Below are 21,807 nucleotides of genomic sequence, written 5' to 3'. Positions count from 1 at the left end.
AGAAGCAAGTACCGAGGAGGCTCCGAAGATCAGGGAAGAGCTAGAGGAAGGGGCGGCCCCACAAGGCGGAAAGAGGCTGGCCGGAATCCCGGCTGAGTTAGTGTCGCGCTGCGATGCAACTCCAAGGGGGTAATCGCGTGGTGTTTGCGCTTATCCTGGAGCCCCGAGGATAGCTTGATTTGCGCCGCTGCGCAACTATGCCCTTTTAACCCATTCCCCGCCCTGCCTCAAAGAATTCTGGGCGCTGTAGTTTCTTAAGGGTTGCTGGAAGTTGTAACTCTGCGAGGGATGAACTACAGGGCCCAGAATTCTTTGGTGCTTCCAATGTGCTTTAATGGGGGTCGCGATTGAACTCAGAAAAAAAAAAAATCCTGTTTCTTTAATAGCATGCACACGCACACTGCAAGACTTACTTTCTCCCACACACACTCCAAAAATGGATACCGGTTCTCAGGTTTATTATGGCATAACCTTTTGTGGACTTGAGAGGGAGGGAGGGAGGAGTGTTACAGTACAATTACTTAGAAGCCCCATTGATGTCATTGTTGCTTACTCCCAGATGAACAGGATTGATTGCAGCCTTAACTCTTGGGTCCCCCCCCCCCCCGCAACCAAGTACTTGGGACTTGAGCATTTATGGACACATCCTCTTTGACTAGAAAGTTATTTCCTTAATCCTTGATGATAGGGATTCTCCGTAGTTATTGGTATGGGAAATGCTTTTTGCACACACTCAGGTGCACCTTAATTTATATATTCCAGAAGTGGGCAATCACTTCAGATATAGTTGGACTCTCAAACTGCCATAAGCCCCCGCCAGCATGTCCAATGGTCAGGTATGGTGGGAGTGGTTATATAACAGCAGCTGGAGAACCACAGATTCCCTACCCCATATCTATTCCATTGTTGATCCCCTGGCACTGAAAACAGGCATTACTGCTGAGATCTGGCACAAGTTCTGAAGATTTAGCAGCTGAAACTTTTTGTAGCATGGACCTAATGTTAAATGTGTGCCAAGCAGGTGATGGGCCAGATGCATGGCCGTTAATGATCACCCTAGCAAAACAGGCTTTAAATCAAAGTGAATGTTAATGCTTTAATATCTAAAACAAACAGGCCAGGCCAAAAATATCTAAAACAGACTAATCCAGAGAGCTACTGTACCATTTGTCGCCTTTTGAACTGGGACCTTTAACTGAGCCTGAACAACCCCTTTGATCTGCACCAATTATCAGGTGATCATGTTTCTCTCTATATACCAATGAAAACTTCACTTGCTAATTCTTGCACCCCAAACTCCTGCTACAGGTGCAAGAGCAGGTGAGGCAGCGATTAAAATGAGAGACTGTTAAGTCAACCCCAAAGTTAGAACACATCCTGGAAAAAACCTACAACTAGTTATGTTGAAAGAACATCTGAAAGGCTAACCAGTATATCAGTTGGGCCTTTGCGATTATCTGGTATTCCTGGTATGCCTTCTGGTGCCTTCTCCTTAGTCTTCCTGCAGTCCCTGTGCTGACCTCTTCCCAGCTCTTGTAAACTGCCTTCAGAACTCAACATTCCCTGTTTCAGTGGGAAGGAATTGTATGTGGTGACAGAAGTTTCAAACTTTTGCTAAACCCTTATTTACCGCCATCACTGATTGAACAGCTTTTGGCCTGGGATGAATTTGGGCCATTTTGAGAAGGGTTGCACAATATGCTTATATATATATAAAAGACTGATATATGTGGTATTTTCATTATTTAACATGTTTTCCTAAGGAGGCACAACAGGCCCCATGAAACTACAGAGCTCCTATGATACTGTGTTTGAATCTGCTTCCACTGTAATTTTTGCATCCCTGAAATGCTTTATCTGTATTGTCACCAGACTCTGTAGAACAGCTCAGAACACACTTAGAAGTCTTTGAGAAGTGTAATACTTGTTACAGGTAAGTAGCCGTGTTGGTCTGCCGTAGTCAAAACAAAATAAAAAAAATTCCTTCCAGTAGCACCTGAGACCAACTACCGTAAGTTTGTTATTGGTATGAGCTTTCATGTGCATGAAGTATCTGAAGAAGTGTGCATGCACACGAAAGCTCATACCAATAACAAACTTAGCTGGTCTCTAAGGTGCTACTGGAAAGAATTTTTATATTTTATATTTTATAATACTTGTGTGTTGCTTCTTAAAGGAATGCCAATGTATAGAAAAGCAACATGATCATTGTACCATTTAAATGGGAGGGCGTAGAGATCTAGCAGTTGGAAATGGCAGTTTTATTTTATTTACTTATTATTTCATAAATTTTATACACTGCTTGATCGTAAAAAACAACAACCTCAAAGTGGTTTACAAAAGGGTAAACAATAAAATCAAGAAAAAAATTCAAACATACAAAGTTAAAATGCTAAAACCGATTGAAACTATCTGAACTTTCTAGCATCTGGGGTAGTATCCAAGTCATACTGAGAGCAGACTCATTGAAATCTGGACTGAGTACTTTGTCAAGGTGGTGTTTTATGAAAAGTCCCTACTTCTCTGAAATAGTTGATTGAGATCAGTGACTTAGTTGGAACCTTAGAATTTTTGGAACATGCTAATTGTGGCCACAGTCCAGTTGCCCTGCTCAAAATTAACTGTACTTGCAAGTCTGTGATTTTGAGGAAATGCTTCTTAAATTCATTAGTCATTTCAAAAACAGTAAAAACTATTAAGTTTGGGTATCTGGGCTTCACACCAGTTTATGTTGACCAATTTTTTTTTTTTTAAATACCTTATGTCGATTATTGGGATAGACAAACAAATCAGTAAGGAGACATAATTGGCAAGTCAGAAGAGGCCGACAGGTAGAAAATGTACTAATGGAGGAAAATGCATAAATTGTTCATAAAAACACAGTAGAACCAAATCACAAAACATTTAAAATCAGAGAAATAGGAACTGATAATAAAATATCACACCTTGTAATGTATGTCATTCGTTACTGATGTGAAAGGCTGTGTGCATTTTCACACTCAAAATAGGCCTCAAGCTGATTTAATATACTTGCTATCTCCCCCCCCCTCTCTCTCACACACACGGACAGAGAGAGAGAAAGAGAGACTGCAAATAGATGGTATAAGTAAGAGACATAGGAACAACCCCATGGATATTGGTTTCTGCTGAAACTGCATAGTGCTGCTTGATTTGCAGGAAGCAAAGCTGTGTGTCTTTTCCTTGAGCCGTGTGGGAGTTTGTCTACTGTACTTCTGAAATTAAGGGGTGAGAGTAGAGAAAGATCATCCCTGCCCTGCATCTCTCTCCAATTTCTAGTAACTGGTTGTAGCACTATTATCCTGAGATTTTTCCAAGCCTGTGTGTTCTCCACAAGGAAACTAATTTTTTCTAAGGCTGTTTTATCCTTGACAGTATTTCACTTGCTCTTCATCACAGACAAATGACTGGCTTAGAACAAAAGCAACAGCTGGCCAAGGAGGCAGCAAAACCAGGGGTAAGAGATGTTTGGGAGTATCAGTGGAAGTAGCAAGTTTCAGGAATGAGCATCTTCCAAAATAGTAGGGAGTTATTAAGTGGGGACTTTTTGGATCAGGGTTCACTACCTCATTTAATAGGATATATATGCAAGATGTTTTGATATAATTTCATAGGAATATGGACGGCTACTACAAATTACCAAATTGCTATAGCCTACTTCAATATGATTCAGAGGCAAATATGTGGCCATTTTCAAGAAGTCTGGGTAAAAGTTGATTTAATCCAGCAAACTTGTATGGGGAAGAGTGTCCTGAATATTGTCTGAAAATACAAATTGTCAATGTCACAGCTATTAAACACTCTGCTCCAACAATTTGTTAATTTTTGAACTTTCATATCAGACCTTCTGGAGGAAAGGACTATGGTTACGAATTGACATACATCTAGCAAAATGTGACATTTAACAAATAGACTGTAATATAAATAAGCACCACAGCTGAATAGAGGAATAATGAGTTATGCTTAGATTTCCACAGATGTTAAACCTTGGTTTGTTTGTTTTTGTAAACAGTACCTACTACACAATGATTATACTTTAGGAAGTTTAATTATGCAAAAGTAATAAAATATTAAAAATATTTAAGCTTGTGTACACAGCATGATAGGAAAACCAAACCAAAATTTAAAAATGAAAAGTTACCACACAATGTAGCTTCAATAAAACAGATGGGCAAGGTTTGCAATACAGTTTTGATCAGAAATGTTACATTAACTGTTTCCATTAAAATATCAAAATCATTCTTAAATGATTGATTACAGTAGCGCAAGTGCTGAAAATACAATAAATGTAGTAGTTGAAAACATGTAAAAAGTTTGCATCGTTGTTTTGTTTAGAAAACAGTATACTAGGATTTCTACAGTCATAATATACAGTGGCACTTCTGTACACTGGAGATGTGGGATTGGCTGTACAATATTGAATGAAGAATGAGGTTGTGGAAGAAGACATGGGAAACAATGCACAAAACGAAGCTTTTGTTTCGTTTGCACTAAAAACGAGCTGAGATGGCATGGATGTAGTGTCTGAGAAATTATAACCAACAGCACAATCTGTTGGGAACTTTCCCAGCACAGATCCCTTTGAAATGAATAGGAGCAACACAAGGAAATGGTGGCATCCATTCTTTTCAGCTGGGTTTCTGCATAATTTTCTTAGTTAATTATGTCTATCACTCCCAGTCCACTGAGGAGCAAACCACAACCACATACACGCACATCACTCATGCAAAGAGGCTGCTGTGGGGTGCAAACTCCCCAACATCTACCAATGCAGCTCACACATGTGGAAGGAAGTGGAGGGGAGAGAATCCTGAGATCCACACGCACACACAGCAGTGATACTATTCAATTCATGGTGCCCTCTCCCCACCCTTTTCTTGGCAGGGGAGGTACAGTTCAGTCTCTGATCTATTTGGCGAAGTACTGCAGCAGGGAATATCCACAAATACTGCTGCAATCCTGGGACCGTAGCCCAAGAACCAATGTGAAGTACACAAATTAATAACAAACATTCATAATATGAGAAGACGCCTCATCCACATGTAGCAAAGTAGTCGTTAGTGTTTTCTTCTCGTTAATTGGTAAGGGGAAACAGTTCAGAGCGTATCTTAGAAGGATTCACTTGCTCACTGATACGGAAACAGGACCGACAACATTATTCATGAAAAATAATTAATATTGGGGGGGGGGGAGAGAAATTAAGTAAGCCCTGACACCTGCAAGATATAGTCTATGGACTGCTGAAAAAATGTTTAGAAGAATGCAAAATGAAACACCAACAGAATAGTGATTATTAGAATCCTCTAGAGTTCTAAAGCGATGTTCAAATTATTTATTTATTGCATTTACAGGCTGCCCTTTTCAGCCCAAGGTGGCACACATAGCTCTCCCCCATCCCCACAACAACGCTGTGAGGTAGGTTAGGCTGACAGCCAGTGCCTGGCCTAAGGACCCCCAGGGAGCATGAATCCCAAAAGGGGATTTGCATCCTGCTCTCCCAGGTCCTAGCCTATGTCATACTGGCTTAATAAAGCAGCTCAGGAACCTATCAGGGTTTTTCTTTTCTTTTTTAAAAAGATAAGTCGCTATAATTTGGGTGGATTTAATTTAAAATCAATCCTGTTAAACAAAATTAAAAACATACTTTATAAAAAATAATTAAATTTTTTAGTGTATTGTATTACTTTTAATAAAAAAAACGTGTGTCAGTGTCAAGTTCTTATTTGCCAAGACAGCTTAATTACATCAAAGACTTGAGGTAAAAGACTTATCACAAAGAAAGTTGTAGCTACTGAGGGCATTCTTTTTAAAATACATAATTGTTTTTCATAAACTGGCTCATAAAGTTAAGTGTTTTTTTTATTTCCTCACTATACAAATGTTGTTACAATGAATTGTTCCATTTGTTAATTAACATCCAATCAATATCAGAATAATTTACTGATGTGTTGCATTATTACATAAATGTAATTGCATTACCCATTCTAACATACAGGAAAAATCACAATCCCATAATTTATTTTCTACATAAAACCCTTTGAAAATTTCATAGTTAGGGATGCATAAACGATAAGGGAAAATGCAACATAATTGCACCATTTTACAAAAAAATATATTGTAGGAGCAGAATTCAAAACTCTGGATGCGACAAATGTAACCATTAAGAACTAAATCCATATGATTTGTCTGATATGACAATGATGTTGATCATAATTTTCACAGAAAAAGTTTGTTGTGCAAAATTTTTTTTAAAGTATAATTGGCAGATTCTAACAATGCCAACGGCACATTATTGCTTGATATGTCAGAGGTTATGGTAACTACTATTACTTCCAAATATAACTAAGGACAATATGCAGATGGAAGAAGGCTCCTCCACTCTTGCCACTAGCTGAATCTAGTGGGGTGAATATGCAAAGCCTGGGGGGGTGGGGTGGTAAATCCTACCAACCACTCCCCCTTCCACACACAGCCACTTATTGGTGGGAATTTGGCTTTTCTAAACAGCCCATCCATGTCAAACCCTGCTCTGTATGCATGCTCTGTTGGCTTGGAGCTTGAATATAGTATGCAACAGCTGGGCCAACTAACCATCAATAATTTGCTGTCAATAATCTAATACTAAATATATTGGGCCCGTCATCTTTTCACACTTTTTCCATAAATACTTTGTTAATGATACATAAGAGTATCTTTTTAAGAAAAGCAGAAGTGCAATTTTGTGAATCCCTGAACTAGCAATGTTTTATAGGAAGCATTTGTAACTACGGACCACCTCTCCCTCCCTCCCTCTCTCTTCTGAAAGAAGCTCACAAAATTGAGGCATGTTTCACAGGGCATTTCTCTCTGAAAGGCTACCTCTTGAAAGAATGATGAGACTTTCTCTTTCCCCCTGATTGCATTAATTCAATTTGTAGTTACCTTTATCATTTATAATTAAAGTATAGCAGGAGCGGGGGTGGGGAGAGATCAACTTGCATATACTAATTTCCAGTTACATTAACATAAAAGTATCTCTACAGTGCATTAATGCTCTTCACTTCCACTACTGAGGTCTACAATTTAATCAAGTTTATCATAAATTGTCTGGTTTTTAAAAGAAATCTTTCCTATCCTAATTAAATCAATGTAAAATGCATCTCAAGATCACAACTGTAGTGCTAACTCAATTTTTGGACACAGGACATTTTATAAAATGGGAACTGAATTGCTTGGTCCCATATACCTCCTTTCTTATTCTCAGAACATTTCCATTCAGAAGTTTATCTAATTGCTGGTGTTTCCTTTGCTGTACAGATAAGACAAGAGAAAAAGAAACAGATTAGCTGTGCCACTCTTATAAACCGTAATGGTAATGCTCATTTTACCACCAAATTTTAAGGTATGCTTCTTCTGGACCCTGACAGAATAAGGAAGGAAAATATCACATCATTGGTACATTTGGGTATAACACTTTAAAAAGTGGTTTTGTGCAATTGTATTATGGAATTCCAGTTTGCTAGCCATCAAGAGCATGCAAATGGCAATTTGCTTTCCTCTGAGTCCTTCCAATCAGCAAGGATTTTTTTGGAAGTATTTTATATTTGGCAGATTTGTGCAATGAATGTAGGCCAAAGACTTATAAATTATCTCCAGGCTGGTACTGTGGTTCTGTTGCAGTAAAATAGTCTTCTAAGAAAGATTGAATATACTCAAATGTTGGTCTTTCATCAGGATCTTTCTTCCAACACAGTTTCATTAACTCATGGAGAGATTCTGGGCATCCTTGAGGACAAGGCATTCTATAGCCACGTTCCACTTGTTCCAAAACTTCCCGGTTTACCATGCCTAAAATTATACAATATGGATTGAAGTTTATAGTCAAGAACATGGAAGAGCTTTTAAGGAGTTGCCAGAGATTTTCTGGCCTTTTGAGTATCTATGAATAACGGATGTATATGAAACAAGATATTGGCTGGGTTCAGATGCAATGCAAAACCATGGTTTGTGTCGCTAAGCTATGATTGTCTCAGTTTTCAAACTTTAAGTCAGTCATAAGTCTTGGTTTGTTTGGGGGTGACAAACCGAAATCTGAAATGAATAGACACTGACTTGTTAACTACAGTTCGCAGTTTTGTCTATAGTTAATGTCAGGAGCTGGAGTCAGCAATAAAACAACCAGTGTCAGTGAAGTTAACTCCAAAGAAACCAGAACAGCTCAGGCCTAGTGATCAGAGCAACTTTCCCCGGTAGGTCTTGCCCCAATGAGGCAGTTGCGAGGACTGAGGGTCCTCACCTTCCCACGGCTCTCCTCCCCCGGGTTCTTCCGCAGCAACCTGAGGCTCCTTCATCTTCTCTCTCTTTGCAACAACTTTTATATACCCCTAGGCCTATTGATATTGTTTTCATATTAGTCTTTGCGGATAGGTTGGTTTTAGCTCTCTTATTTGTGAAATGTTCTGTTTACTGTGACAGACATTTGTTTTATTTCATGCTGGGACAGCTTTTAGCATTGAATTTATTGTATTATTGTGCTGGTGTAATCTTGTTTCACGTATTGGTATGTACTTTGTCTAGAGAATTGGTTTTCTGAGGTGACCAAAATCAATAATGGTATAATTTGTAGGCTCCAGTCCTTTCATAAAGCAGAACAACCTAACTAAACTAACAAATTAATCTTCAGTACTTTTAGTTTAGTGGTGAACTCTTGTTCATATGTGAAAACAATGCTGGACACAAAACAGTTTTGAATACTATTGAATAAAACAGGCTCACACAATCAAGATAAGCAAACAACAATGTTCTTATTCTTTTTTTTACCTGGATATGGCACACGACCCTTTGTTACAAGCTCTGTCAACAAAATTCCAAATGACCAGACATCAGATTTAATTGTAAACCGACCATATAATGCAGCCTCAGGTGCTGTCCACTTAATTGGGAATTTTGCCCCTAAAAGTGGAGAAAAGTATAAAAAATAGTTTTGGTGTGAACTTGTAGGACTGACTCTGGGGATACAATTCATAATTTTACAATGAAGAAGGCCAGAAGTATAAACATTTAAATAACCTTTTAAATGTCTGAAGCCTCATAGATTCATGGGGAGGGCAGGGTTAAACACCTTTGTCAGGACCAACTCCCCAAATTGCAAAATAGTAACATTTCTGAACTTCAAGCTAGATCTAATGTTAGATAAATATAGCAATGATAGGGTTCAGGTAATATAGAAAAGCCCCAGTGTGGGACATGGTGTAATTTCAGAAATATAGAAAATGCAATTTCAGAATTGAAATAGAAATTTTTATTTCATGGTTCATGAGACTGCAAGGATGGTATGCAACTGTAATATGTGTGTGAGAGAAGCCCATGTTACAAGTGTGTATTGGGCCGCAAACAGTTATGCTTAGGCCTTGTTGATCATGAACCCAGATGTGGGTTCTAGATTTTAAACCTCTCAAATTAATTCTGTTGGTTAATTAGAAATATAACAAAATAACAGATATACCTTGTCTGGCAGTGTACTCATTGTCCTCTATTAACCTTGCTAAGCCAAAGTCTGCAATCTTGCATACCAGGTTGTCTCCTACAAGGATGTTAGCTGCCCGAAGGTCTCTATGAATGTAGTTCATTCTTTCAATGTAGGCCATGCCATCTGCAATCTTTAAAAAACTGTATATTAACAAAACAGTTCATAGCCTACCAAATACTTAACATAAACTAATAAACATGTTTGCTCTTGCTTAGCTGCCTAAGTTACATTTTACAAACATAACACTGATACTAGATCTTTACCATTTTTAGATTTAAGATTTTTAGGCTTAACTATACATATATTATATTCAAGCTTGTAGTAATTATTATTTTGCAACAGAATTAAAAGTTCTTCATAAACTGAAAAAAGCTAGACACTAGTTAAAGCAGACTGTTGTGTTCAACCTTTTCTACATGTTACCCAATACTACCATGTTGTAACAAGATAATAATCTAGCAAAATGACCTCTCTTGATTTAAACAAGTACCTGAGCAGCCATATCCACCAACTGCGGAAGCTTTAAATATTTCCCTTCTCCTTCCTTAAGAAAGTCTAGCAAGCTACCTGCAGAAAGACATTAGTGCATTAATTCCGGTGCAGCTGGAAACTTATATGAGACATTATTAAAGTAATTTACAGGGAATGGTTCTAGGTTGTTTTCTCAGCTATGGAATCTGTTAGCATAGATAATATTCTTTGCAAAACATAGATAATATTCTTTGCAAGGGACTCAGTTCAAAATAGGGTTGTCTCAAGCATATTGCACAAACCTAACACTGACAGAATCAAAACGAAGGAAATGGATATAAGGGACTGCTACACTATATAGATAAAGTGCTGCTACTGCTGCTAATTTCTTGGGTTTATCTGGATGAGAGGCTCAATGCTGTTAATTTAGAGCGATTTAAAATTTATTGGTTGAACATGAGACTCCCCAAAAAGAAACCACTTCCATAACTTTGTGAGGCACCAATTTTACATCACAAATGCACAAACAAACAAGTGACCTGTGGAAATGGATGCAAATGTAGTATTGATTTATCTATTAGTCACAGGCAACGTTCAAGTAGAGCTCTCTCTCTTGCAAAGAGACTGGATTACTAGAATCTGTACAACAGCAGTTTCTACATTTACAGCAAGCAGCTAGGAAAATAACTGAACTGAAGCCAGTTCAGATTTCATCTACTACTGCTATGCACCTGAGTGCATAAGTTTTCATCCTCTCATATGCATTCACATACAGAAGGCAACATTAATTGACAATGGTTGTGTTCACACACAACACTAAGCTAAGTCATGGTTGAGCACTACATGGAGAAGCTGGAATGAGATTCATGCGCCCCATCTTTTTCTCCCATGTCACTAGCATATTGTTGTGTAAAAATCAAAGATTGTGGTTTATAACTTTTTAAAACTTTAAACTCTGCATTATGAAACCAGCTTTTTAAACTGGTTCATATGCAACAACAAGCTGGGATTCTGTGAAAATGTTCCCAAAATCCTCATCTGGGCCTCGTGGAGGAGACTGAAGGGGAGGGAGCACAGGAGCCTGTGTCTTGGCCTCATTTCAGCTGATGCCCCAAGTGCTAAATTCAGGGGCGTCGCAGGGGGGGGCGGAGGGCCCCAGGCAGCGCCCCTGCTGGGGGTGACACATCGGGGGCGGCCCCGCCCACTGGGCTTTTTTTTTTACTTGTTTTTTTAAAAAAATTAAATTATTTTTAGGCTATTTTCGGCACTGCTGGGGTGGAGCCGCAGGGGCGGCCAGTGAGGAGGGGTGTCACCCCTCCTCACTGGCCGCCCCTGCGGCTCCGCCCCAGCAGCGCCGAAAATAGCCACCCCTTCCAGCGGTGCAGCTCAGCATGGAGGCAAGGGGCAGGCCAGCGAGGTGGGGTGCCACCCCCTCCTTGCTGGCCCGCCCCTTGCCTCTTTGCTGAGCTCCGCTGCTGGCTGGCTTGCGGAGCCGGGGCATGGAGAGGGGCGGGCCAGCGAGGAGGGACACCCCTCCTCGCTGGCCCGTCCCTCTCCCTGCCCCGACTTGCGCTCTGCCAAGGGAGCCCGGGCGGCAGCCCGCAAAGACTCCCGAATCCGCCGCCCAGCACCCCTTCGTGCAGCGGCTGCTCACGCAGGCACAAGCAGCTGCGGCACGAAGGGGTGCCGCCGCCGGGCGGAGGCTTTGGGAGTCTCCCGAATCCGCCGCCCAGCACCCCTGTGGCAGGGCGTCGCATGCGTCATGACGTCATGACGCACACACGCACCGCGATGCCCCGCCCCCAGGGGTGCCTCTTGGCTTCCCGCCCCCAGCAGCCAAGGGGCTAAGAACGCCCCTGGCTAAATTGAAAACATCAGCATCTCCCTCCCCATGTCTGCAGTACAAGAACTATCCTTTTGTTTCAAATGCAAAAGACTCTATGAAGTCAGACTGTATCTGAGTTTGCACAAAGCACTAAACCACAGTTTAATGTTATGTTCATGAGCTTTGTACTTGTGTCTTCTCCCTCACTTTCCCATCTGCATAGCTACAAGGGGGATATTGGAAGCATTAAGACTGTTAAGATATACAGTCATACCTCGGGTTACGGCTGCTTCAGGTTGTGCGATTTCTGGTTGCGCACTGTGCTGAACCCGGAAGTAACGGAACGGGTTACTTCTGGGTTTCAGGGCTTGCGCATGGACAGAAGCACCAAACTGCATCACGCGCATGCACAGAGGCGTGGGTTGCGAACGTGCCTCCTGCACGGATCGCGTTTGCAACCGAGCGTCCAATGTAATGACAAACAGTGGTTAGTTGAAAATGGAAGCAAATGCTTCCAATTGCCTCATGGTGGTCACAACCAGATAAGAAAGGACAGGGGGATGCGTGAACCTGAGACTCATGCATGTAACACTGAACTATTGTTTAGCATTACATACGAAGCAGACCCTGTTTCAGAAAGTCTTATCTGAAATAGTTTTAAATGAATCTTTATTTTATGTAGCAATAGGATCGAAGCAAAATATTGATGCCATTCATATATATAGGTTCCCAGAAATTTTCCCTAACGGAACACCAAACAGTTAAGCAGTTAAAACTGTGACAATGTAAGAAAGAAAAAAGAGAATATGTCAGTCTTTTAAAGACCAGCAGATTATTTGCAAGGGAGACCCAGAAAACCAAACAACAGAATTTACAAAATATTACCATTTCAATCTCTTTTGTATCCATCTAAGAAGAAACAAGTACCTTTTGTCATGAATTCAGTGACTATGTAGATTGGCTCCTCAGAAACAACAGCATAAAGTGGAACAAGTTTATCATGCCTTAATTTCTTCATTATTTGAGCTTCTTGTAGGAAAGCTTCTGGCATCATTGTACCAGGTTTTAGTGTTTTGATTGCTACTTTTGTAGTTCCATTCCATGTTCCTATGGAAGCAGTGCAGCAGAAAGAGATATTCAGCATCTCATAAATAAATTGCATTATACTAATCAGTTACCTATAACTGCTTTCTCTTTTTTTTACTTGGAAAACTATATTCAGAATCATATTAAAATCCCTATATTCATGCTTCATGAACCGATGAGCAGCATTAATTTGAATCAATCACTGGTCCACCTTGTCCAGGGCTGTCTACATTGATAAGGCAGAAGTCTTCTTAGCCCTCCTTCCAGGGTTCCTTTGTAAATGGGAGAAGCCAGACTGAACCTGGTTTCTTCTGCATGTATAGCCTATGCTGCACCACTTAACTATGACCCTTCCCTGTGCAATGCTTACCCATCCATACTTCACCAAAGCATCCTTGACCCAGCTTAACCTCTAGCCGCAAAGACTCTCTAGGAATTTCCCAGGCATCTTTTGCTAAACCTTGTGTCTGAGGTTTCACAGTTGGGCACACAGTTGTTAATTTATGGCACAGGCCATCAGCATGATCTGGTGATTAGAAGAAGAAAAAATCCCAGATATGTAACATTTTTCAACAACAAAAAGTCGTTTCCAGAAATTCTTTCATCAGACCAAAAGTGCTCTTTATACATCTTTTAAGAATATTAAGATCTGATTCTATATATGAAGCTGTAGGATTTAAGACTTACCTGTATAGTGCTTGACCAGCTTTTGCAAAGATTCAAATTGTGCTCTAGTTGTTATGTAATATCCACCATTATCAAGTTTTCTAATTTTGTAGTGTTTCACATTGTCACCTCTAACCTCATCCCAGTCACGTATAGAAAGGGAATAAGCACCTTGAAAAAAATGTAAAAAAAGTAAAGTTTTGTTTTTGTCAATGTATTTATAAACAACAATAGCTGTTTGCCTATGAAATAACAAAATTAAAGATATACCTTTTGTGGTTTCACTCTCTCGGACTAAGAAAATACCACGTTGGTTTCCAGGATTTAAAAGTAATCTCTCTGCATCTTTCCTGCCCATCTTACCAAAATACCATCTAGATAATTCAAAGGAAAACATATATGGTCAAATAAGGATTCTCTTGCAACAGTCTGGATAATACTGCAGTGTAAAGATAACATTTTACAAAAAAAAGTCAATTGCATCTCAAGTGATAAGAATATGGCTTTTCACACTGATCCTACTATAAAATGCACCTGCAATATTTTCTATTTGAACAGGAATTATGGTTTCCTTCTTTATGGGCTAAGGTTTAAGAATCATGGAAATTGTTCCAAAGGCACAATAACAGTCTAAGTCTTTATTCTTATTCTTGAACTCTAGACTCTCTCACACCCCATGACAAACTCTTTTGTGGCCCACAGTTGTGGAATTACATGGGGTGTTAACTGCTCAATTAAAATAGTTAAAAATTCCACTGGACTAATGCAATCACTGGTTTTGCTGAGGCAGCCTTTGGATTGTAGCTTCAATGTAATTTTGTTGTTCCCCTACATTTGTTCATTAAAAATTCAGTCTTAACTGTGTTTCATTGTATTTGTATGGTATTTTTTAAATGTCAAGCATATCAAACAATATTTTAAAGCGAGACAATATTTATAAGTGTTGATTTGGAAAACACATGTATGTTATGTGTGACATATCATATTGTTTCCTATCATATCTTAAACACTCCTGACTTGGATAGAAACAAACATTAAGCAAGCAACAAAATTAAACTTATGCAATCGAATATTTATAGATTAAAAAATAAACTATAGACATGGTTCCTTCTCATTCATACTGAGGTATGCAAAAGGAGTCTTCTGCTGGTTGTAGCTTTCCCCATAACCCAGGTGGAAATGAGACTGTAGATGGGAAAGCTTTCTAAAATTGTCCCCAGATTAATTTAGATATTATCCAAGTTCTCCTGGAGGAAAAACAAAAACCTGAAAATATTTTTCCAAGTCAAACCAAAGATCCAATAAAAAAAAAATTAGTGCCAGCTTTTGATGGTTCTATCAGTCCACCACACTCAGCACAACTCCTCTTCCCCCTCTTCCCTACATTTACCCAGAAATCTGGTAGCAGCAGTGGAAGTTGTAGAGAGGGAGAAGAAGAGATGGGTATCTCTTTTCTCCTTCTTTCATTAACAATGTGCTGCATACAAAGGCAGAGTGGTCATGTGCAATTTAGCTCTCTCAAAGGTTGCTGCAACTGCAGTACCCCACAGGAGCTTTTACCTGTCTCATATTTCCCCAGGCTTACTGTCATGTCAGGAAAACAGAAGGAGAGAAGGAACAAAACCTTCCTGCTTATTTTTCTCCCTTGCCCTATGAATGCTCAGTGCTCCTGCTGTTCTTGCAAATGAAAAATGGAATTGTGTTAAGGGGGAAGCCATTAATTCTTTTCCAAATTTGATCGTGACCTGAGCCAGGTAAGAATTTGGGAGTTCTCATCTGATGTGGTGTTTAACAAGTTCCTTAAGTTTGCATCAAAGCCTGGGTGAGGATAACTTCAGCACCATCGTAAGATGCAGTTTCACCCATTCCTAAGATCACTATGCATGCCAGAGGACTTAAGAGAGTGGACTGGTGGCGAGACAAAAATTGGTTGTCTAGTACGCAAAGCCTTTTTTAAAAAAAAGCACTTAAAAATGCAGCAATACAGAGAGAGAGAACTGCTTTCATCCAAGATTTAGATAACAAAGTATAGTTCATAGCAACAAAGACTGCATGATAAATAAATTCTTGGAGTATCTATGTCAAAGGACTTGCTACTGCATGAGTCATCAACCACTATTATTCAATTCCACCCACAGCAAGTTAATGGAAGGTTACTTTCATAATCTACAAGTAGTACTCCAGCACTTCCCCAATGGAGGTGTAGCCATCTAGCTGTGTTCCATGACCCTGTTGCCCTTAGTAACTAGGATAGAATGTAAAAAATATTGGTAAATATAAAAATCTGTTTAACAACACAAGCACTGTAGAGCATTCTTCTATCAGCATTAGATTAAGCATGTGCAATAATTCTTCATATCACGCAGGGCTTCAGTTCCCAGGATTGCATGTACATATGAACACCACAAATAATCAAAACCTTGGAGCCATCTCATGGCTAGCGGGTGAGCAGGAGAGAAGGTAGTTGAATCTGGCCCCAAAGCTGTTGTAAATGGTATCTGTTAATAATTTAGCTTCTCCCTTACCCAATATCTGCAGGCTGTGATGGGCCAATAATTGTATCAGCAGCTACACATGCAAATACCGTTCCCAAAACTCTGGTGTATGTTATGTAAATATAAGCTAAAATATAAACAACATTTATTAAGAGATTGGTTTCATTTAGTCCCTCAAGGCACTTGGAATGGGGCAATCTTTTGTCTGCCTATAAGTCTTCTGCCTATAATTCTGTTGAAAGGTTATGGGTGAAATAACTGACCAAGGACACAACAATGCCTTACTCTTCTGCTTGAATGGAGTCTGCAGGAGCTACGTAATTGCTAGGAATGTAGCCACTCTTTCCTGTTGCAATTGATCGTGCTTCCCACCAGTCTCCTTCCCTGGGGAAAAAAGGTATTACACTGAATATACATGAACAATAAGTCATTTTGCAAAGTGAAATGACATGAACACATAAACTGATCTTCAGTCCTGGCTTAGCTAATATGGCCTTATGGAAATTTAGGAAAACGGAATCTCAACTAGGTTGCGCTAGAAACAAGTAAATTTCCCCCTGTTTAGGGGCAATTGTATGCAGTAGAAAGGTCAATTTCCACCTTGCCTCTAGTAAACCTTTGACCAATAATTGGAAAGGATGAATCTAGAAAACAGATCCTGAAAGGCTCTGGTTTCCCAAGGTTAGGAGGCCCTAAAGGAGACAGAATGTCCTCCCAACTCTGGAAAATAATGGAAAGTGACTTTTAAAAACAACTCTTCAATTAGGGAATAAAATATGATCATCTTCTGAATGCAAAAAGAAGTTTCATTCTTAGAGGAGATTTGGAATATCAGAAGACTTGGAAATACCTTACTGCAAGTTCCAATTTGGCAAAAACTTTCATTACACACACATTACAGTGTGTGTGTGTGTGTGTGTGTGTGTGTGTGTAATTAGATCTACTACCTGCCCTTTGTAGGGACGCGGGTGGTGCTGTGGGTTAAACCACAGAGTCTAGGGCTTGCCGATTGGAAGGTTGGCAGTTCTAATCCCCGCAACGGGGTGAGCTCCTGTGGCTCGGTCCCTGCTCCTGCCAACCTAGCAGTTCGAAAGCATACAGTGCAAGTAGATAAATAGGTACTGCTCTGGCAGGAAGGTAAACGGTGTTTCCATGCGCTGCTCTGGTTCACCAGAAGTGGCTTAGTCATGCTGGCCACATGACCTGGAAGCTGTACGCCGGCTCCCTCGGTCAGTAAAGCGAGATGAGCATCGCAACCCTAGAGTCGTCCGCAACTGGACCTAATGGTCAGGGTCCCTTTACCTTTACCTTTACCTGCCCCCCTTTTTTTCCTTACCCACTCTTCACTATAAGGTCACAGGATGAGTTACAAAGATAAGATTATACAATTATAAAAACAAATACAACTCTTACAATTATAAAGCACATAAAACTATTCCAAATGGATTAGAACAATATGAATTCAGCAAGACTTTGGTCCCACAAAATAAGAAACCTTAACTGTTAAAGGGCACAGAGTAAAGAAGTGCAACACTTCTGCATATGGCACATAAACTATGCAATGAAAGGAGTTGCACAATTTAGGGGCTGCCACAGAAAAATGCCCTCTTCCAGGCTGCAGCTCTGCACACTTCTGACGGCGGTGCAGCTAACAAAATGATGGTATTGTTTTGGAGATAATCCTGACCCCTAAAATGAACAACGGGTGCAATCCCCTTTCCCTTTGCATCCAACCCCTCCTGCATGTATGGTCTGCAGAGAAGAACCTCCTACCATTGACCATAGCACCACAAGGGTCATCTAGTCTAACCCTTCAATGCAGGAATCTTTTTCCCAATGTGGGGCTTAAAACAACAACCCTGAGATTTAAGAGTCTCATGCTCTACCAACTGAGCTATCCCAGATGTCAGTATCCCAGCTGACAGCTTTCCCTGTCAGTAGCCATCCTGTCAGCGGACAGCTACAGATGCCTAACATGTGCAGTCAGGTCCAAAGGAAGATGAAAATACTTACGTGTTATTGATTATCTGGAACCGTTCACCCTTCTTGAATGAAAGGTCATCTGTAGTTCTGGCTTCATAGTCATATAAGGCCACAAAAATAGTAACGCCACCTTAGGAAAAGCAAAAATATGAAAATCAGGTCTTTTGCTAAACAGGAGGCATATAAAAATGTTCTTTCAATTTCATTTTGAAGGTAATTTGAATGGGAAGAATGGGCTGCATCCAGACGAGCTTCGTTGCACCTAGGTCCTATTGAAATCCATATGACATGTTAGTCATGATATACCATACTGGCCCGAATATAAGCAACACCTGAATATAAGCAGCACCTTAAAAAAAAAATTGTGTGTGGGGGGAGACAATACCCAAATATAAGCCGCTCCCTTAAAATTCCCATTCCGTTTTACCGTATGTCTGTTTCAGTAGCGATATCGTAAAAGCCAATTTTTGTAAGGTCATGAATTTAAGCCGCACTTTAACTTTTCACGGTTGGAATTTGGAAAAAAAGTGAGGCTTATATTCAGGCCAATACGGTAAGTTCCACTGATGGAGATGGAAACTAAAAGCAATTTTCTTGATCTGGATCTAATGCAATGTCTGTAGGTGTTTTCCAATGGGAACATTGCCCAATTTCAATTTATTTAATTTAAGAATTCTGGTTAGCTCTTACTGCTTTAATACTCAAGAGCTGAATTTCACATTATGGTTCTACTACAGGCTGACCACACTGCATGTTTAAAAACTCAACAAATATGGCTCTGCAATAAATGAGTGGGCAAGGGTTCCAGCTCTATGTTTACCATGTGTGTTCAGGCTCTCAAATGTCCTTTAAACACTTCAGGAAGAAGGAAAAACAAAATATCAGAGTTGAGCTTTGTAGGAACTCCAAATACATATACAGTATATATATATATCTGTGTAATGTGTTTCAATGACTATGTCTTACTCCAACTGCCAACTGGTGAGTAGCAAATAAGTCTGATGACACAGATGATGGCACCCTTTCTCACTCAGCAACTCCAATCAGCAGACGTATCTGTTTCCCATTATTCAGCCCCATATTTTCCTTTCTCCCCATAGGCAACTAAGCTCAGCACACACAGAGGCCATATTTTTCCAGAGTACACAAGATGCCAGAACTCAACTTCCAGTGTGAATTGCAACTTTCAATAAAAGATGACAAAAAACAAGAGTGCTGTGATCACTATAATGGATTGTAAAGAACAATTTAATTGATTTTTCTACAGATGGTAGCTATATATTCTCTCATTGAATTTACTGCTTTGGCACAAGGCTTTCAAATGTACATATTTTAATATTGCAGATACATTTACTGCAGTATGCTTTATTTTAAGACTTTACCACAGTTCATTTCAGGAAAGGCCTCAAACTGGCATTTTGTATGGATCGCATTTCAAAAAGAAGCAAGTATCAGCTCAACAGAAAATACAGGCTGCAAACTCTGCCCACATATATCCCTTCACTAAAAACAAGCCACCTCTTCAATTTTGCTGGGTTTATTTAAGAAACTTTATGAAGTTCAGCACACGCTATGGATAAACGTCTTAGATTTTTGAATCTTTATGGTTGCAGTTTTCACAGAGCACTCAAAGTACAGTGGTACCTTGGTTCTCAAACTTAATCCATTCCAGGAGCCTGCTTGACTCCCGAAACTGTTCAAAAACCAAGGCATAGCTTCCAATTGGCTGCAGGAGCTTCCTGCACTCAATCGGAAGCCATAAAAGCTGCGTTGGATGTTTGGCTTCCAAAAAACGTTCACAAACTGGAATACTTACTTCTGGGTTTGCTGTGTTCAGCAGCCGATTTGTTCGACAACTAAGCTGTTCAGGAACCAAGGTACCACTGTAAATACTCAATCTCAATTTAGTTTAAGAAAGAACTTTTTTTTTTTTTTACCCCTCAGTGGTCTAAGGAAAACCACTGTACACACGTATGCATTTCCTCCTAAAGACTTACACTGAGTACAGATGATCATTGTTGTAGAGTGATTTCCTGTTACTGCAACCATATTATCCCCTTGATCCAGCAAAACTAACATAACTGTCCAAACATAATGTGTGAGGGTAGGAAAAATTTCAGCAGATTTTTTTTTTAAATAAAAAAACCTTTGGGGGCTATTCAGTTTGTATTTTTTTTTAGAAAAAGGTTGGAACATGACAGATATTTGCAAAATAATGAATGAATGAAGCATGCATTCTGCAATCAAATATGCATACAGGAAGTACCCATAAATCCACGTTTGAAGAGAAAGTGGAACTCTAGTCTCCACACATTCCATTCCATGTTTGTCTTTGGTTGCTCTGTACTGGAATGTTGGCCTCATTGTGAGGTAAATGTGACTGTTATATGCAAAAAGGTCTAATTTTCAGACTTTTCTAGTAATCAGCATGTCTAAAAATATATTAAAAATATCTATACACTTCCGTTTTCCGGATAGCGTAGAAGCAGTGGTGTGAGGTTGGAAATTTTCTCCTATATTTTTCATAGAAGTTTCCCCATTTCTAAAAATGAAGTGGTCCACATAATTAATTAATACCATAAGGAATGGGTGCACCACTAGTCAAAAGAGCCATTTCAAAGTTGTCACCTTTTCCCCCCCAAGTGACTATCCCATGGATGCTCATTTAGCACACAAACACACACATGCCCTAAATCTTCAGCAGGGTTTGGTTCAGACATAGCCCAAGCCAAATTGGGCTGCCAGGAAAAGGTTCAGTGCTGTTTAAGGTGAAGCAGGTGTCCTCTGAGGCATCCTAAATGAAATCAGTGAAGCCTCATGGATGCTTTGAAGCTTCAGAGGTCCCGAGGAACTTAGGACTGCCTCCTTAAAATCATAACATTTCCTCAAGATCTCCAAAAAGGACAGGGGGGCAGGGAGAGTAGAGGGGGCAGTTTTGTGACTAACTGGAAAATAGCTTCCCCAGGTCTCTTCTTTTTTACTTCCAATCATGGTGCTTCTGCAAGGGAGATTAAGTGTCAACTAAGCAGAAATAAAAAAGAAAAGCCACAAACTGTTTTTCATCTATCACACCTCCCCACACCTCTCCTTCTATGCTATGTGCTGTTTTCTACATACTGACCAAAAACCCCCAGAAGGATAAGTTAGTTCCTTTCCGCCAAACACTTTAATAACTGCCCATCCCCTTGTACACACACCCCGTGCCTATCCTTATGAAATTCTACATATTATTTTGCCATCTTTTGACAATGTCATTTTCAGAGAAATTCTTCAGAAAAACCACAGGAGGGGTATGCAAGTCTGTTCTACTCCCCTTTTAAAGACATCCCTTGCACAACTTGCCCTGCACCTATCTGTCTGAAATTGGGGGGGGGGGTGAGGGGTGAGGTCATCCTTTTGGAAGAAACAACCCAACATAAAATTCCACCCATTTCTGTAAAGAAATAAAAAGTATATGCATCCTCTTAAATAAAACAGCAAAGTTTAATTGCACCTAGTGCAAAAGCCCCTAAGCCCCTCTCTAAAATTTGGTGGGCTTCATCCACTTAGAAAGTGCTATTATGCCTGAAAGTTCCATCCACTGCTGTCAAATAGTAAAAAAATACAGCCAATACAGCCATTTGTTGATATTTTTGTTACAATGAATGGGGCCATATGAAGTACAGTGGTACCTCTGGTTAAGTACTTAATTCGTTCGGGAGGTCCGTTCTTAACCTGAAACTGTTCTTAACCTGAAGCACCACTTTAGCTAATGG

The 21,807-nt window shown here is 39.8% G+C and overlaps 1 protein-coding gene across 2 annotated transcripts in view; it reads right to left on the bottom strand.

Moving 5' to 3' along the window:
- Nucleotides 1-5,856: 5,856 nt before the first annotated feature.
- Nucleotides 5,857-21,807, bottom strand: part of YES1 (YES proto-oncogene 1, Src family tyrosine kinase) — a 28,574-nt gene continuing 12,623 nt past the window's right edge. The window contains exons 1-11 of one of the 2 annotated variants that reach the window (XM_033154994.1): nucleotides 20,050-20,120; nucleotides 18,083-18,182; nucleotides 16,355-16,453; nucleotides 13,845-13,948; nucleotides 13,596-13,745; nucleotides 13,279-13,434; nucleotides 12,750-12,929; nucleotides 10,017-10,093; nucleotides 9,503-9,656; nucleotides 8,818-8,949; nucleotides 5,857-7,845 (exon numbers count right to left, since the gene is read on the bottom strand). In XM_033154994.1, the coding sequence (XP_033010885.1) occupies nucleotides 7,637-7,845; nucleotides 8,818-8,949; nucleotides 9,503-9,656; nucleotides 10,017-10,093; nucleotides 12,750-12,929; nucleotides 13,279-13,434; nucleotides 13,596-13,745; nucleotides 13,845-13,948; nucleotides 16,355-16,453; nucleotides 18,083-18,182; nucleotides 20,050-20,101 (1,413 nt within the window). In that variant the 5' untranslated portion in view covers nucleotides 20,102-20,120 and the 3' untranslated portion in view covers nucleotides 5,857-7,636. Of the gene's footprint in view, nucleotides 7,846-8,817; nucleotides 8,950-9,502; nucleotides 9,657-10,016; nucleotides 10,094-12,749; nucleotides 12,930-13,278; nucleotides 13,435-13,595; nucleotides 13,746-13,844; nucleotides 13,949-16,354; nucleotides 16,454-18,082; nucleotides 18,183-20,049; nucleotides 20,121-21,807 lie in introns of those variants that run through there. The other variant, XM_033154993.1, reaches the window with a different exon arrangement.

The sequence above is a fragment of the Lacerta agilis genome, chromosome 7 (genome assembly GCF_009819535.1).
Source record: "Lacerta agilis isolate rLacAgi1 chromosome 7, rLacAgi1.pri, whole genome shotgun sequence".
NCBI classification, from domain to species: domain Eukaryota; kingdom Metazoa; phylum Chordata; class Lepidosauria; order Squamata; family Lacertidae; genus Lacerta; species Lacerta agilis.
The sequence above is the reverse complement of the archived record's forward strand: the minus strand, read 5'-3'. Positions and strand labels throughout refer to the sequence as shown.